Here is an 18,187-nt window from a genome sequence, read left to right as displayed (position 1 = left end):
CTGGAGATCGTGCTCGAGGCGCGATATGTCCTCGACCCGGTTCCTCCGAGCGTCCGCCCCCCGGCGGGCCAAAAATAGACCCCGGCAGATCATCTCGATGCCGCCGTCAAGGAGGTCGTCGTCAGGGACCGACCGGATCTCACCCTCGATGTTGGAGGGCAGTTTGAAGCTCACGGCCCTGGAGAAGGACCGGTCATCCCCGAGCGCGAGCATTGATCCGCCCGCAGTGGCCAAAGGCACCGCCACCCCCGTCGGAATAGGGCGGTTAAAGTCGTCAGTAGGGGGGGCAGTCGACCTAGAGGACCGCGCTGGAGGAGGGGTGGGCATCTGACCCGCCGCTCGAACGGTTCGGGCAATATTGCCGCCCTCGCGGCCACGCTTCTTGGAGGGGCCACCCTCCTCCGCCCGGGGCCTGGCACTGGTGGCCCCCCTCTTCTCGTTCAGTTTGTTCTTGAACGAGTGCAACATCCCAACAGCTTGGGGGACTTCTCTCTTTGCGATTTCTACAAACCAAACAAAGAACGGTCAGTCGGAACAAAGCGCAGAAAATAACAAGACTAAGTGCATGAAAAAGAGCATACCCTCGAAAGCCTCCGCGCTATCGGTCGCATTGTACAGCGACATGAGCGGTCGTGCGGGGAGCTTCCTGGGGAGACTATCAAATAAAGAAAAAACGAGCCGCTCATGCTCGCTCGGATGCGCCGGCCTCGGCCAATCCGTTATCTTCGTCGGACTCCTCGACCAAAAAAGAGGGAAACGAGACCGGCCAACCTCGTCAAAAAAATAACGTGTCCCGGCCGGCTCCACGTACACTTTAAAGAACTTCTCCTTGAAGTTCTTATAAGAGGCCGTGAAGGGCTTGAACAACACACTACCCGCCCGGCTGACCAGCGATTGCCAACTGGCAAGCTTGGCCGGGTATGACGAATAGAAATGAAGAAAGCAGGAGGGAAGAGGGCGCAACCCAAACGTCCGGCAAACAATGCGAAACGCTTGCATCGACGCCCACGAGTTGGGGTGAAGCTGAGTCGGAGCCACGTTCAGCTCCTTCAGAACCCCGACCGTAAAGGCATCAAAGGGCAGAGACACATGCAAGTCTGAAAAAAGACAAGCATACATGAAGAAAAAAGGAGGCTCGGTAGATGACCGCTCCCGGTACACACGGTCCTCCAAAGAGCAAGGACCGAACGCCAACAAGGATTCCTCGGCCGAAGCCTTCAAGACAGGAACCTTATCCAAAAATTCGGCAACAGAAGCGTCGGTAAGAAAAGAGGACGACACCTCACATACCCGGGGATCTACCCAGGCCGGCCCCACATGGGGTCGCGGCCCCTCAAAAGGGGCCGAGCGGTCCGACGCATTACCAGCGTCTTCCCTCACCAAACCTGGAGAAGGAACCCTCTCCACGTCCCCGACCGGGGAAGCCTGGCCAGAAGAAGAAGAAGAAGAAGAAGAAGAGGAAGAAGACGAAGAAGAAGACGAGCAAGCCGGGGGAGACTCGGCAAGAGCAGACATGACTAACCTTGAAAACGAACGAGGAAAGCAACTAAGAGCGGTCGGTTTGATTCGAGGTGTCGGAGCTCAAGCAAAGATAACGCGTGGAACGCTACTATTCCCAGCCCCTATTTATAGCCCGGGAGGGCCTCGGAATCCCAAACGTCACAAGAACCCCAACCGTTGGATTCGTTTGATCCAACGGTTCGCATCGCTTCGTGCTCAGAAAAACCCCTCATTAATGCGCGTCACGTCAATCGCTCAGACGCCCCCAAACATCACTTCACTCATCATTACACCGTCCGCCCGGGACCCATTCTTCAGACTCTTCGGCTGTACCATCTCTCGAGCCTGGGAGGCAACTGTACTGGGATGACCGACCGGTCTTCTGACCCGGTCAACCCATGTGTCAAGACCATACTTTAAGGTACGAGGTCGACCATGTGTCACACGTGGCCGACCGACACAAAGTGCTCAAGTCAAAGGTTGACCCAATTAACGAAGGTTAACCTATGGTTAGGAAACGACCTAATCCAACCCTAATCGCTAAGTAACCCCCTAATCCGGCCCAACAGCGAGGACCCATCAAGATAATATAAATATCACGCATTCTAAGGAACAAGGTACGTCATTATCTACAGTATTCCAGCCAGCCGAATACGATACCCCACTGACTTGAGCGTTGGAGTGCCATCTGTAGGTACCCCACCCGCCTGAGGAGTCATCCTACGAGAAGAACCGAAGGAGGAAGTGAAGTACGACCGACCGAGTGACATCCGAAGACAATAGTTCTCCCAGTCCCCAACCTAGTTCGAGAACAACAACCAAATGAACCATTAATTTCTCCCCCTATTTGTCTTCACAAATAGACAAAGAGAATAAATACATACGCCTAAAACAAAATGAAAAGAAAAATTCTAGTAGTATAAAAAGAAAAAGAAAGTGATACTTTAAACTCTTAATCATCCTTGCAAATTCAAAGAGCTGGGTTTGCACAACTTCAATTTTCTGGTCTAGATGTTGGAACATGGTAGCACAAAACTCATAGTGGTTTCTCTGATAACTGGACATGCTATCCATGCGGTTACCATCAACCTTTCAAACTGTGACATAGGAATCCCACTATAGGTGGCTCATAGCCCACAAGTGCATGCATAACATATTTTTTTGCATTTCTTGCACTTGCACCAGCTCCATAGGTTGCATCAACAACTTGCTCGGTTGGATTTTCAATGCCTTGATCATCTTGTTCATGTTTAGATTGATTCCCAACATTTGTAGCAGATTGATGTCCTTCATTTGTTCCAGTTTGATCTTTTTGAGAAGGTACCCACCTGTTCTTCGTCTTTGCTAACCCATTTGTCACCTTTGGTAAATCCCATCTTGCTAAGTGACCCATTATTAATTTCATGAGATAGTTTTATCACCTCTAACAATTCTTCATCAAGATCAACTTCAAAATATTGAAGAAATTTAGATATAAGAACAACATAAGGGAAATGATAATCACTTAACCTCATAGATTTTTGCATATGCTCCTTGAAGACATGTATTCAATTAACTTTGATGTTCTTCATTATGCAGTAGATTAGGACAAGGTCTTCTTTAGTAAGAAGAACATGATTACTTCACCTTGGAGTTAACATCCATGTGACAATGAAGACAATGATCCTCTCATTCAATTTTAAAGCACCTACAGAAAAACCCTTCACTCTCAATTTAGGATTTTTGAGACAACTCATATAGATTTGGATTTTGTTGAAGTCCTCCACAACACCTATGTTCCCTTTGTTGATCCTTATCCCTGAGTATTTTAGTCCAGTTATGGCTTTCCATACAGTAGGAGTGATCTCCATATCTACCCCTTTGACATGTGAGTACATGTTCTCATCATCAATGAGTAGATTTGTGTACAATACATTCACAAGATCAGGATAAGTGTTTCCAGACATCTCAAGAAACCTTTTTAGCTTATGATCTTTCAAGACCTTCCTCACTTCCTTGAGATTTTGCTCCTTTAACCAGTTGAAGGATATCAATTTTGGGTTATTAATGACCTTTCTACTTGTCTCATGCAGAAAATTTTCAATTTTCTCATTATCACCCAAAAACTAATTTTCAAGATGTTCAGTCCTTTTGATGACACATGATTTCTTCCTCTTAGGTGAGTAAGACGAGGAGGACATAATGCAAAGAAGAGTTTATCAGAATGCAGTAAGTAGAACACAACTTTGTAGGGAAAATGTAGAGAAGAGAAAAAAACAGGTTGTTTTGTGAAATATTCAGTTGAAATCACACACATATATAAGCAGAAAAAGTTGGCCAAGATAAATTGTCTTTTAGTGAGTTGTTTTTTTCCAAAGAAAAAGAATCTTCAGCAGTGGAAAAGAGGCAGTGTGTCAATCCCAACAGAAAAAGTTTTGATTGAACTTTTATAATTCATGACAATACATAAGAAACTTGAATTTCCAATAAACCAACATAATATATTCCCTTATGATCAGATTCTGAGGCACATTTATTGCATATTTGACCAATCAATCAGTTTTGAAAATCATGAATAGTTGTAACCATGTGTAAGTAGTCATGGCAGGTTTATCCAGAGGTGTTAGAGGCAAAACAATAGGTTGTTTCGTACTTTCAACCGATTTTTTTATTGTGACAACAAAGTGAATATTTTCCAGAACCAAAAAAAGATCTTCCAAGGTGATGAAAAATGCAGTATGCAATTTGCTCATACCTTTGTACAGAGATAACCTTAATAGATTCCACCAAGAGAAAACATTGAGATGTTCATATGGTCATATGAGACACTTACATACAATGAGAATATACAACTTACTTTACTTGTGTCATGAACATTCTTGAATGTCAAGAAATATTGTAAGATGCATATATTTGAAATATAAGGACAATCAATACTTAAGTTGGTTTTCCCCAGAGCACTTATTCTTTAGACTCAAAGTTTCCTTGACTGCCAAGAATACCTAAAATAAAGAGAAATCAAGAAGCAATGTTTGATCCCCTTATGAATTTGGATCCAATGATGTTAGTAGAAACCTTAGGAACCCATTTCAAAATACTTTTAGGAACATAAAACCTCATAACTTTGTAGAATTTAACAGTGTGACCCTTTTCACGCAGTAAAAGCATATTTTAATCGGTTTTTTTGACAAAACAACAATTTGTTTTTAAAAGAAACTTAAGAAAGGTTTTGAAAAAGGTCTGTTCTTGCTGTTTGGATTAAATCCCAGTCCAACCTTGCAAAAAACACAATTTTGAGAAGTAAGAACAATTTCAAGATTAGATTGGCCTTTGGAAAACTTGTCCATAGTTTTTAAAAGATTCTGAATGTTCTTTTGAAGGGAATCACAATTTTCACAAAAGCTTGAATCAACACACTTACAAGAACAGTTTTGGTAAATCATTTCTAGGTTTTCAAAACCAAATTTTGAATGACTTAACTCTTGGCAATGCAATCATATTGAGCCTTTTTATTTTCAATCTCAGTCCATTGGGACCAAGGTTTTTCAATGAAAACATAATCTTTTTCAAGCTTAGGTATAAAAGGACCATTTGTGATAGCATCCCAGATTCCTCTATCAATTGATTCAACAAAAAATTTTATTCTTACCTCCCAAAATTGATAGTTCAGTCCACAAAACAAAGGTGACTTGTTTATAGATGCACCCTCTCCAAAGGGTAGTTTTTCAGCCATTTTCAAAAAGGATTCAGGATCAAAACTAGAGTAACTTTCAAGAACTCAGCTCTAGATGCCAATCGTTAGAATGTGTGGCCTAAACAAGAGGGGTGGTGAATTGTTTTCACAAGATTTTTGCAAAGTTTGGAAGTAGAGTGAAAAGTTTATACTAGATAAAATTTCAGTTTTAATGGTCTTTACAGAAATTCAACAAGTACTTTTTTCGAAAGAACATGTTGTTTATACTAGCAAAGAAAGAACAATGATTAAAATTGTGTAAAAGAGAATGGATAGAGAGAATCACACAAAGAGGCTTATACTGGTTCACTCTTAACCAAGAGCTATATCTAGTCCTCAGCTAACCATTGAGAAATTCACTATGTAATCAAACCTAGATTACAAAACACACACCAAGAGTGATGATCATGAACCCCTCAAGAATACACACCGCTCTTTGGCAACACCCAATTTTCATAAACCCTTTTCTAAAGTTGCCTTACATCAAATACACATAATTACAATGTTCAAAAGAAAGGAAATAGAATACACCTAGGCTTTACAAAGACTCAGTCCTATTCCACACACAAGTGATGATCCAAAGCTCTTGATCTCTTGAAAAATATTTTTAATAATATCTCTTTCTTAAGTTCTTGAAAAGATCATAAGACAATCTTTATATAGACTCAAGGAAGTGTTTTAAATTGTTATATCATAAATCGTGTTTTAAATTGTTATATCATAAATCAAAAGTAGTTGGAATCATTTAAAGATAGTTTCAAACACTTAAACAAAATTTTGTTATAAAAACAATTGATTGTTTTCCAAAACAATAGATGAAATATATTTTTTGTTAAGGATTTCATAAAAACAACCAGTTCTTTTTATCGAAATAACCGATTGTTTCAGTTTGACAGCAAAGACAAAACAAAGCAAAGCTTTTCCAAATCATTTTGAAAACCACTAAGTGTCAAACAACCAGTATTTTGAAAATTCAATAGGATGAAAAACTTGCCTTAGCCTCAATACCTTTGAGTAACAACTTTTTCAACTGTTTGATAAAAAAAAACAACTGACTAAAATTTCTCAGCTTTTAAGAAAACATTTCTTTCAAAAGAGATGAAACATTATTTTTTTAAATAATCACATCTAGAATTAGAAATCATTTCTCCAACGCATAAACAAAAACGTAACCAAAAACGTAACGGAACTGTTTAAGTTACATTTTAAAAAAATTCTATCTTATTATCTGTTTTGGTATTTATTAAGTATTCCTTTTAAAAAAATGTGATTCTTTTATATATGTGGGTATCAATAAAGACCAATGGATGTTTTAAAAAAAAGATTATTTTATATTTTCTAAAAAAATATTTGAAAATTACTTTATAAAATTGTAAAGTCAAATAAATTACAATCCAAAAAAACACACTCTAGAAATACATATAAATAAAATTTAAAATATAAATATAAATTAATAGTAGTCAAAGCATAAATTGAAGTAAAATCTATACACCATAGAAACAAACAGAATAAAGAGAAATATACTCATTTAATTTATGATATTTGTGAATGGAGATTCTTTTTGTCATCCTTAACGATGTTGATGAAGAACGGTAATGAAATAGTTTCATTTATCGTAGGAGGATCACACATATTTTAATTCTAGTTATGATTTCTATTATTTTACCAAAAATTAGACATCACATCATGTTGGATGACACATAAATTAGAATTAGTATGAGAAAAAAACACTATTATTATTATTTGTATAAATATATAATTTCTGTATCGTATGAAATATTCATATATCAATGTAAGAGATATCTTAATATTTTAATGAAAATTCTACATTAATTAAAGGTAAAATTAAATTGCTATCAAATATTTTATTATAAAGATGAATTATGATTAAACTTAATTAAAATATTATTATAAATATATAATAAAAAAAGGTAAAAGCAAATGAAAGATGTCAAACTATTATTAATAGAAAACAGATATATGTTAAAAAACATTCAATGTCACTAAAATAAAATAAACTTTGGTTTTAACTGTATAATATTAAAAGTCAATAAATTTATTATATATAATTAAATGATAATATAACTTTTTTACATTCTTATGCTCTCGAGAAATGTATTAACAAAATATTTAACTAAAATCAAAATATACATAAAGAGCATACAATATTTCTAACGTCAATAAGAGAGCAAACCCATGTAATATCACAATAGATATGTAGTATCACAAATAGAATTCAATAAAGAACATAAAGCAACAAACTTATAACTTTTAAATGATGGATACGGTGAATATGCTAAAGAAAAATAGTTGAAATGAATTTTTGGACTTGGAAGAAGAGCTAAATGGATAAGTATCCAACAAACAAGAAAACAAAAGCAAATGTCTAAACCACATTTAAAACAAACTATGTTTAATTTTAACTTGCAGAACCATAAAGGTAGGGATTTGGGGGTATTAAAACTTCAACAATTCCTTCCAGCATTAGCAAAACCTTCTTCATTGTTGGTCGAAGAGTGGGATCTTCATGAATGCACCAAAGAGTAATCATCACAAATTTTTCAAAACTCTTAATGTTCTTAACAGCTTTATCATCATTTTCTAGAAGAATGTCTAGTCTTCTAGTCTTGAAGCAATCATATGCCCAATCTGTCAATATCCCTTTTTCTTTATCAACAAATTCATTTTCTACATTCCTCCTACAACAAATTATCTCTAATAACAACACACCAAAACTATAGGTGTCAACCTTAGTAGTGATTGGTGAACTTCTAAACCAATCTGGTGCAACATACCCTTTTGTTCCTCTAATTCCAGTTTCAGTGTGGCTTTGATTGATCAGTAATAGCTTTGCTAATCCAAAATCTGAAATTCTGGCATTATATTGATCATCTAGAAGTATATTTTGTGGCTTTATGTCACAGTGGATGATTTGGGTGCAACATTCCTCATGCAAGTAAACAAGACCTCTTGCAATCCCAGAGGCAATTTCAAATCGTTGTCTCCAATTTGCTTTCAAAGGGGTGAAAAGGAAGCTTGCTAAAGTGCCATTGCTCATAAACTCATACACCAAAATTCTGTGTTGTCCTTCATTGCAGTATCCAAGTAGACGAACCAGATTCCTATGATGAGTTTGACCTATTACATTCATTTCAGTCTGAAATTCCCTGTCATTGTCTTGAAACAACTTTTCTAATTTCTTAACAACCAAACTAGTCATGTCTATTGTTCCTTTGTAGACAATGCTGAAAGACCTCCTTCCCAATTCTTCACTAAAGTTACCCGTTGCTTCTACAAGTTCCTTGAAGGTGAAGTTACGCAAGTTTTTCTCAACGACACCGTTGTTGGTTTTACCACTTTTGATCTTCTTGCGGTTGAAGGAGAAACCAAAATACATTGCACCAACCAACACTAAAATGACCAACACTAAGAAGCTCAAAAGAACTGATATCACGATGATCAAGGTTTCATGATCTTTTTTCTTCTTTTGCTTCTGGAAAGGGGTCAACATGCAACCACCATACATGTTATTTGAATCAATTAGAGAATATCTCTCTGGGCAGTGACATATGGACCTCAGGTCATCTTTCAGGTTGCATGTGCTATTAAGCCCACAAACTCCTCCACCATCCTTTAAAGTAGAATCCAGACAAATATTGTTTGGTTTTGCTGTTAAAGTGACCCACCTTTGTTCTTTTTTTGGATCTTTGGGGTGATATGATACAGTCAAGACTCCATCATAATTGATTGTTGCTTTGTAGTAGACATCATTATAAGATATCTTCTCATTTGATGGGCTAACTTCAAACTTTTCCCCACTTTTCTTCAGTACATACAAGAAGCTTGATTTATCAAATACAAATTTGATGCCAACATTTGTTTTGTTATTTGAATCAGCTGGGCCAGTACTAAAGTAAGGCTTATCCAAATTTACAAGCTTAAACACAAGATTCCCATCCTCCTGTAGTTGAAGTTTGAACCTTCCAGTTGAAAAGTTGAACTCTCCTTGTCGAGAGGAGAGTTCTCCACCTAACTCTAGTACTTGAGTAGGTACCAATGTGTCAGTTGGATGAGAGAAACTCTCCCATAATGACACAGAGTTTTGATCTAATAGTTGGAAATTTCCATCATCATTCATAAGAGCATTAAAAATTGTACCTAATGTAAAACTTGATGTCCATAAGTCTAAACCTTGAGGATTTTTTAGTACTAGTCCACGAGAATCGTTTAGTTATAACTTTGATCCTATTGGAGCAAGGTTGTTTCCATTTGCAAACCAAATGATGGTCGTATTTTGTATCTGGTTATACCATATAGCCAGTAAGAAAAGCTTATTAGGAAGTTGGTAGAAGCCAAATGCAAAAACACCTGAAGGGGAAAGCCACTTGGATGTCTCATTACCAGCAATGAGTGAGTCACCAACCCTTCGACTACATTTTATTACAAACATTAAAAATTAGTATGGATCATCCTTCACAAATAAAACAAGTGTGCAAATCAATGTTAATTACCAATGTATAACCATATTTATGAAACAAAATAAAATTATAATAATTTTCCTTTTGGTTGAATAAAGCTTTGGAAAGTTAGGTTTGAGTGGTAACAAGATTTAAACTAACATTTTTACAAATTGTTAAAGTTACATTTACCAAATTTAGAAACTAAATAATTGGTAGTTAAAACCCTGATAGCTAATTAGATATAAATTTAGAAACTATTTATCAATAATATAAATTAATTTAGATATTAATAATTTTTTAGTATCTAATTTAGTCAATATAACAACTAATTATTTTTTATTTTTAAAATTAGTTTCTATTTAATGACTTTTTAGTAGTGTAAAATAATTTTAAAAATGTTTTAAAATAATAATAATCAATATCATGGTTACATAATTGATTAAGATGGTTATGATGAAAGTTACAATAGGTTAATTGATTATCATGTTATGTTTGATAATCATGTTAAGTGTTTTCAAATTCTCATGATAATAGTTGATTCTTTTCCTAAGATAATTAATTAAACATGTTCCTACAAGAAATTAATAACTATTTTGCAAGATGATAATCAATTGTTTAAATACTTAGACTTACATAAGTAATTAATGAAGAACTGATATAATCGGTTATTTGGTGAATTAATCAATTAAATCAGAAAATTTGAATAGCTGATTCACAAAGGATAACCAATTAAATGGAATAATACTCAATTAAATGCGTTAAAATTTGTTTTGGTCAAAGGCTTTCAAAATCTATAAATATAGCACTTGACTCTACATTTGAATCCCAAATTTTAAGCATAAGATTTTAAGAAAAGAAAGAGCTTTTACAATTTTCATGCACTCATTTGTTCACTCAAAATTATTTTCAAGAAAGGTTATGATCAATTGATGGTTTTTGTGAGTTTCTTATGCTGTGTAGTTGTATTTTCTGATTTGTACTTTGTTGTTTTTATGGGTTGGTTATCTAAGGTTATTATCTTGGTGAATAAGAGTTGGTAAGGCTATAGATTCTCTCAAGGTGTGAGGATTAATAGGATTGTATATCCTCTTAATGTCAAGTATGTTGTATATTCTCTTAAAGAGGTTTAAGAGTTTATTGTTGTATAACTTTGAAGAAAGTTAGTGGAACCAACAATTCTCAAGTCGAATTGTTGAGATTGGAGTAGGATTAAGAGGATCTTAACCAATATAAATTCTTGTGTGCTTTATTTCTTACTTTCTCTATTATTTATTGTTCTCCAGTCCTTTTCTTGTATCAATTTAGATTCTACTTAAACGTGCATTCTAGTTTTCAATCTTGAAGGTTTTGAAAAAGAATTCCAGGAAGTCAAAGTTTTCAGAAAAAAATTATAAACCCAATTCAGCCCTACTCCTTAGTTTAACTTAGCCCTTTTGTTTTTATAACAAACCTGGCAAGGAGGTTAGAGAAAATTCTCAATCAAATATTCAAGCTTTAGTTATGGAAATGGGAAACAATTAGGACTTTATAAATCATTAGAAGTCAAAGTTGAGCAAACATAGATTAATAGTCACCTAGTTTGCAAAATTCTCTAAGCAAGACCATAACATTGGTAGTGATTACAAAAAAAAAAAAAACACTTGAGGCCAAGGCTAAAAGAGGAAACAAAACAAAGTAGTGAAAGAGACTGAAGATGAACAAGTTAAGTTAAGGGCCAAAGTGATGATGGTGAAGATGACGTACTCTACTATTTAAGAAAAGTTAGTAAAATTTGAAAAAGATTTTGAACTAAAGGTGCTGAAGATGGCGTGCTATATCGTTAATGATAGCAAAACACTTTCCTGATGCCTTATTTACCATGACCACATTGGCCAATCGTGTTGGATATTGGATTTCTAGAATATGTATTGTCAACAAAAGCTTGTCAGTTTACTCTACAATCACCCCCTCTTCTCGACCCCAAATTTTTGTGGTCTCTATATGATGGCTTAACATTGGGGTCCAAAACTAACTAATGACATTAAAAATCAGGGTCAATTTCAGGCATATAAGACATCAACCATGCTAACGCTTCACAATTATGTTGCAAGACTAATGTTAGTCATTCTTCAAAACCGGGAACCAAACTCTCCCTTATTTTTATTGTTTTACCATCAATGATTTATGTTTCTTTTAAATACTTTGATGGTTGCAGGCTTCAATCCTTAAACACTATTCTCTTATCCAAATCAAGCAGGTTAAAATGCTAGGTGAAAGTTATAAATGAGCATATTTTGTGATGCAGTTTTGTTGTGAAGTATGTTATACGAGGAAAGAGAATTGATAACCAAGTATTTACTCACTAAAGTCTTGGTGTCATCCCCAACACCAAAAGTTGTTCTCAGCTCAGTTTAGCCATAAACTTGTGGTCACCTTAAAACCCCACTAACACTCAATAAAAGAGTATTAAACACTTTATTGGGATTTGAAGGCCCAATAAAGTACATGAGATCATCAAAACTTCCTTGATCAATAAGTACTCTATGAACATTGCCATTCATAATAAAAATTAATATAATTGTTGGGTCATCTTTTTAAGGATGAACAACCTCTAAATCCTTATTGGAAAAAAGTCTCAGAAGAACATGACATATGTATAATGATGACATCTATAAAAACATGGGCGTATGCTTTTGATTCGAGCTAGTACTTCTTCCCCCTAAGAATCCCCATGGATGGTGTTGAAATCTCCCAAAATATCAGAGTTTCATGCTCGTTGGTTTGCAGAGAGCTCTTGTTGGTCGTCCTTTTATCTATTATCACATTTGACTTTCTTTTTTTGTACAAGGATATCACTCTTTTGATATGACAGATCAACATATAAATTATGTCGTTTTACTCAATGAAATTAACACCATGCATCTTGATGCAGACCTAACTTGTTTTTTTGGGAAATAATAGAAACTTAATAACATGTATTTCCTTCTACATTTATCCTTGAGGTGTATTTAGTGGTGGGGATTGGAAATCGAGGTGACTTTGGCCACTTTTATGAGATTGTAGCGTCTATCACTTGATCTTGTTTGAGTATTATGTCTTCTTCAATTGTCTAATTGTCTATATCGTGATTGTGTATAGAACTAAATTCATCCTTCCTCTCATGGATTATCTTTTGATGCATAACCACTGCTACTTCGATGTGAAATGACACACCTGATCAAACCTTGCTCATGCGCTCCATTGTTCTTTATACACAATATTCTCTAAACGACCTTGTTTCGAGGCCTTTGACAAAAACGTCCATGAACATTGTTTCGTTCAGTTGTGAAATCTTAATTATGATGTCACAAAAACATCTAAGATTTCAAAGACTCAAAAATTTGTTGCTTACATAATAAATATCATGATGGAGGACCATCTACCTAAAGGCAACCACCAAAACTTAGGCTAAAGATCAGAGATGAAGATAAATCATATAAGCCTTGTAAAAACTATACAAAGTTGAATATGTGTCCTTTCTCTGGCTTTGTATTTCGAGCCATAATTTTCCTTTGTTTTTGATACATGTTTAGAGTTCATCAAAATGAAGAAGGAGAGGCTTCTAGAATCAGTAACTTTGGAAGCAAGATAGGGTTTCCAAGAAGCATGTGCAACTAATCTAACCTTAACCCTAACTTGCCATGCAAGCTAAGGTTAGTGTAGCTTTACACATTACCTTCCCTTAGGGTTGCCTTCTCATTGTATATTCATATTTGATTGAAGTAAAGGAACTATGCCAATTTGATTCTAAACTCTCTCAAAGTCTCACTCTCACTTTTGCTAGGGTTCCAGCCTTAGTCTAGGGAACTTAGAAGAATAAACTCTTCACCACACTAACTTCAACCGAAGAAAACCTTGTGATGGAGAACCATCTGAAAGGAAACATATTTAGGCCTTAAATAGGTCCATGGCTAAAAGAATGGAAGAAGAAAAAGGAGTTCAGAAAACCCTATTTTTATAGAGAATTAATTAACTTTTCTTCCAAATTTCCTACTCTTATAAAATTGTAAAAAATAGGGTAGGATTTTTATTTGGGCTTGTATTTGGACCTTATTTTTGGGTCATGTACTAGGCCTATTAGAATAGGAAGTAGAAAGTCTAACTAGGGTTGCAATTGGGTCTCTTTGAGCCCATTTTCAGCCCTAGATCGTCTAGGGTTTGGAGAGGATTCTAAGGAGGCCTGAACGACACCTACATAGCAAAAGAAGTGTGAAAGGCAAGTTGAACAATCAACATAGGAAGTGTGACTGCCACATGGTTGCACCTCAATGGAGAGAAATCCTCTCCACTCACAAGCCACCACTTGTCACTCCAAGAATAGAGATGATTTGCTCTAGTTATAGAGTGTCATTTTTCAAGTTATGAATGGAGAGTATTTTCATATTTTTTTGCACCCTTTAGGCTATAAATAGAGGTGTTTAACCCATGTATTTTGCAGCTTTATTTGACTAATTAATTGCTGCACAAATTCAGCCTCAATTTGTTTATTAGCTCCTTCCTAGTTAGCACTTTTGCGAGTGTTTTAGCAAGAATCCTCTTAGAAGTTTGCCTCGCATCTTTTCCATACTTCATTTCACCTTTATCCACGATTTAAATTCATCCATAGAAGCCACAAATTTGCTCCATCTTCTGCAACAAAGAATTAAAGCAAAAGAAACAATGCAAATCAAGCTAGAATTGCATCACCTTGCTTTGCACCATGCATCTATTCCATTCCATGTATAATTCTTTCTGCTATCAATACTTTTCCATTTCAATTGGTGCAAATCATTTTCGCATGGAGCAAGCTCCGTTACATAACTGAAGTGGTTTTATCCGATTAACAACAAAGTGAGTCCCAAACACTTTGGAGAAATCTTTAAAGGCATGAATTGATCCATCAGGGAGGTGGTTAAACCATTCCAAAGTTGTTGTGACGAACATACTAACAAACATCTTACAACGAACTCCATCATTTCCTACACTAATCAACATTTGTGTTCTAAAAATATTCAAGTGAGCCATATGATCTTGTGTTCCATTGAAAGACTCGACTTTTAGGACCATGTAATGAACCAAGATTAGTTCATTCATGATCTCAATTGAGAAAGGTTGTAAATCATGTTGATTGTTTAAAGATTCTATGCACGTTTTTTTCCCAAAGACCAACTACTATTAGATTTGTTTGCTCCTACTCTTCATTAATACTCTATAGTTGTTCTTGCTTGCTCTAGGCTTCCTCGACTCGACTATGAGCCTCCTCCATTTTTTTGTATAGTTTTCATGAGTTGTTGGACATTGGGTCAGTCCTCTTCCTCATTATGTTGAGAGTTTTCTAACCACGTTCCTCTTGTAGATAATTGGGCAACTATAAGTGCCTAATTTCAATAATATTTCATATTAAAATATAGGCACTTATGAAGATTTATTGCTAATTTACATATAAAATAATCCCTAATTTATGAATTTATATATTTTTATATTTTTTATGATATTTATTTGAATAAAAATATTTTATTCCCAAATTTGGTGTTAATTGCAAGTTTCTAGGGAGAATTGAAGATTTGGAGTAAAGAAGAATGATTTGAGCTAATAAGAGAAAGCTGGAAGGTCCAAGAATAGAGAAAAGCGCTGAAAAAGCCAATTTCGCAATAAGAGTATCTCGCTTGAACGAGAATGCGTCAGACAAATTGGGCCTTTTTATATTTTATCACTTAGCCCATTAACGCGACACATGAAGCAACCTAACCCTAGAAAATTAGGTTAAATAGGGAGCTAGAGGCTCAACCCTAGTGTGGAAGATGGAGAGGAAAACATCATTGAGTGAATTGTAACCCAGTTGGGAGAATGGATGGTGCTAGAAGTATGCCTGACTAATTCTACCCTTTGGGATTGAGAGTAATATGCTCAAACTCTTATGTATTGAGGTGATATTTAATATGATATAATATTCTGTTCTTGATTGATTATTGGTATTGTTGTTTTACTTATAAATTTCTATGACAAATTGAGAATCTTAAATTTGATCGAGAGGTATTTTTAGGATTCTGACCTACACAACAATACTTAACATATTTGAGTGCTAGAGATAGACTTGAAATGTTAATTGCCTTTAACTTCTAAGTGTGATTCTAAGTTGTTTTTATAAATATGCGAGAGATCGATATAAATGAATTTTCTATGGGCATCAATTTCAATCAAAGAACTTAATATTGACATGTAAATCAAAATACATGAGAGTGAGATAGATGAAACCTAATCCCTATTTTTCCCATTGAAGCAATTATTCTTTGATTTTCTTGTTAATTCTTACCATTATAACAATTTTCAAACCAAATTTTTATTATTTTGTTTTATATTTAGGGAATATTGTACTTGATTAGTAAACTGTTCCTTGTGAGATCGGTATACGTCCTTAGGAACAATTATTACTTTTGACAAATGCGGTGCACTTGCCGTAAAAAGTCATCGGCAACAATATGATAATCTAAACAAACCACTAAACAATGAAATCTTTTACGAAAATAGTGTATATGAACACTGTTGATATTGTCATTTAGAAAGGTATGAAAGTAAGACCTATTTTACTGTTTTAATAAAAAGTGTTGAGCAGCCTTATTAAGCAAAACATTTAAAGTATCTATGATTGTGTAACATCCTTTTTTTTAAATGATGCGTATTTATATATTTTTTTGGGATTGAGTCTTGGAGAATAAGGGTCCTATGTGAAGATACCTCAATCCTCTATCCCACCAAGGATAATCTCACGTTCCTTAAATTTGCAACGTGCTAAACGTCAATGACTCACACTATATGCTACAAGAAAATAATTAAATAAAAACTAATTTTAGAGACAAAAAATAATTAGTGACTATATTAACTAAATTAGATATTATTTTAGGAGCTAGTAACTAAGATCTATATAGTCAATTAAATATCAATTTAAAAACTATTTATCAATAATATAAACTACTTTAGATATCAATAATGTTTTTAGCCTCTATGATAATATTTAATTTAATCAATATAGTAATTAAGTTATTATTTCTTGTTTTTAAAATTAGTTTCTATTTATATTCAATGATTTTAAGCCCTAAATACACTAATTAGAGAAATAATGTTTTGACACTCCATCAACCACTTGACAACCCACCTTCAAGGGTAATAGAGTCATTGAAAAAAAATAGGTTCATATGGGTAATAATATATTGAGACATTTTTTATATAATCACATTACAACCATCAATATTATTATTTTAATATTTTTTCATATCATTTAATTACAAATTTACCATTTATTACATATATCTCATGTTTTGAAATTGAAAGTATCATTTTTGTGTTGAGATTCTCTCAATCACTTATAACCCACTTGTAAGAGTAGTCTTGTAAAAGAAAAAGAAAATGAAGAATAAATTGGCGATTTAAGCTTAAATGTTGATCTAACCTGTCATTGGTAGATTTAGGGCAGAAGACAATGTTGTAGTGTGCAGGAGTGGAACAGGTGAAGGTGCTCGTTGTGTCGTCTTTCCGGTAGCTGTAGGCTTCGGGACATTCCGTCTTGAAAAATTTGGAGAGCGTAGTAGGTTCGCACGAGGAACGATTTCCAACGCAACAATACTCCTCCGTTCTGAACACACTGCAAGGGTCCTCACATGCCACCACTTCCTCATCTCTGCTTAACCTTAGCTCCCTCGGACACACTGCGTTCAAATCCTTCACGCACCCCGTGCTCGCACAGTTGCTGCCTGAACCACTCACGGGAACAACAACCACCGGCAAGTTGAACTCGTCCACCAAGCTCACGTCATAAAATTCAAGCCCGTTGTTGCTGTCTAAGTCGAACTCCACCACCGTGTTCGGTGCTGACCCTCCACTGTCACATGCTATCTTGCCGGAATTGCAGTCGCCGGTAACACATGAGAAATTTCCGGTAACTGTGTCGGTGGTGCAGAGTGTGCGGCCCCAGATTCGACTGTTCCAATTCACGGGTACGTTGACACTGGCATTTTTGCCGCTTGGCAAAACGAAGCCGGTGGTTGAAAGATTGATATTAAGGAAATAATAATTATAAAATTATATGCAATTATTGTATGCAATATTTGACGATATTGTACCCAATTATATGCCATTAATTTAATAATTATAGAATCTCATGATTAGTATCCTACCTAATTAGATTGTAATTTGGGAGAGAGAAACTCCCTATATATTTCCTATACATGAGTTATGTAATATACACATAAGAGAATAAGAAACATATTTTCTTCTTACCATTTTTTACCATTTTCTTATATGGTATCAGAGCACCGATCTTGGTTCCCTGACAGCCTCTCCATTTTTATCCCCTAAATAAAAAATCATGTCTGGCAAAGAAGGCACCAGTAACGAGTCTGATAGAAACCTCGTACAACACTTCAGTGTCGAACAAATTCAACAATTGGCAAAGGCTATTTCCTCGCTCAACAATAACGGTAAAAGTGACACGTTTGTTAGTTCTGCAGATATGCTTGCCCAT

The 18,187-nt window shown here is 35.3% G+C and overlaps 1 protein-coding gene and 1 pseudogene across 1 annotated transcript; both read right to left on the bottom strand.

The window, feature by feature from the left end:
* Window positions 1–7,631: 7,631 nt before the first annotated feature.
* On the bottom strand, window positions 7,632–9,365 carry LOC150027253 (G-type lectin S-receptor-like serine/threonine-protein kinase LECRK3). Its single transcript, XM_090303723.1, has one exon. The coding sequence runs from the start codon at window positions 9,348–9,350 to the stop codon at window positions 7,632–7,634; it is 1,719 nt and encodes a 572-aa protein (XP_090159849.1). The 5' UTR covers window positions 9,351–9,365.
* Window positions 9,366–9,443: 78 nt separating this feature from the next.
* On the bottom strand, window positions 9,444–18,187 carry LOC150027252 (thaumatin-like protein 1 pseudogene; annotated as a pseudogene).

Source organism: Phaseolus vulgaris, chromosome 6 (assembly GCF_051622355.1).
Source record: "Phaseolus vulgaris cultivar YP4 chromosome 6, ASM5162235v1, whole genome shotgun sequence".
NCBI classification, from domain to species: Eukaryota; Viridiplantae; Streptophyta; class Magnoliopsida; order Fabales; family Fabaceae; genus Phaseolus; species Phaseolus vulgaris.
The sequence above is the reverse complement of the archived record's forward strand: the minus strand, read 5'-3'. Positions and strand labels throughout refer to the sequence as shown.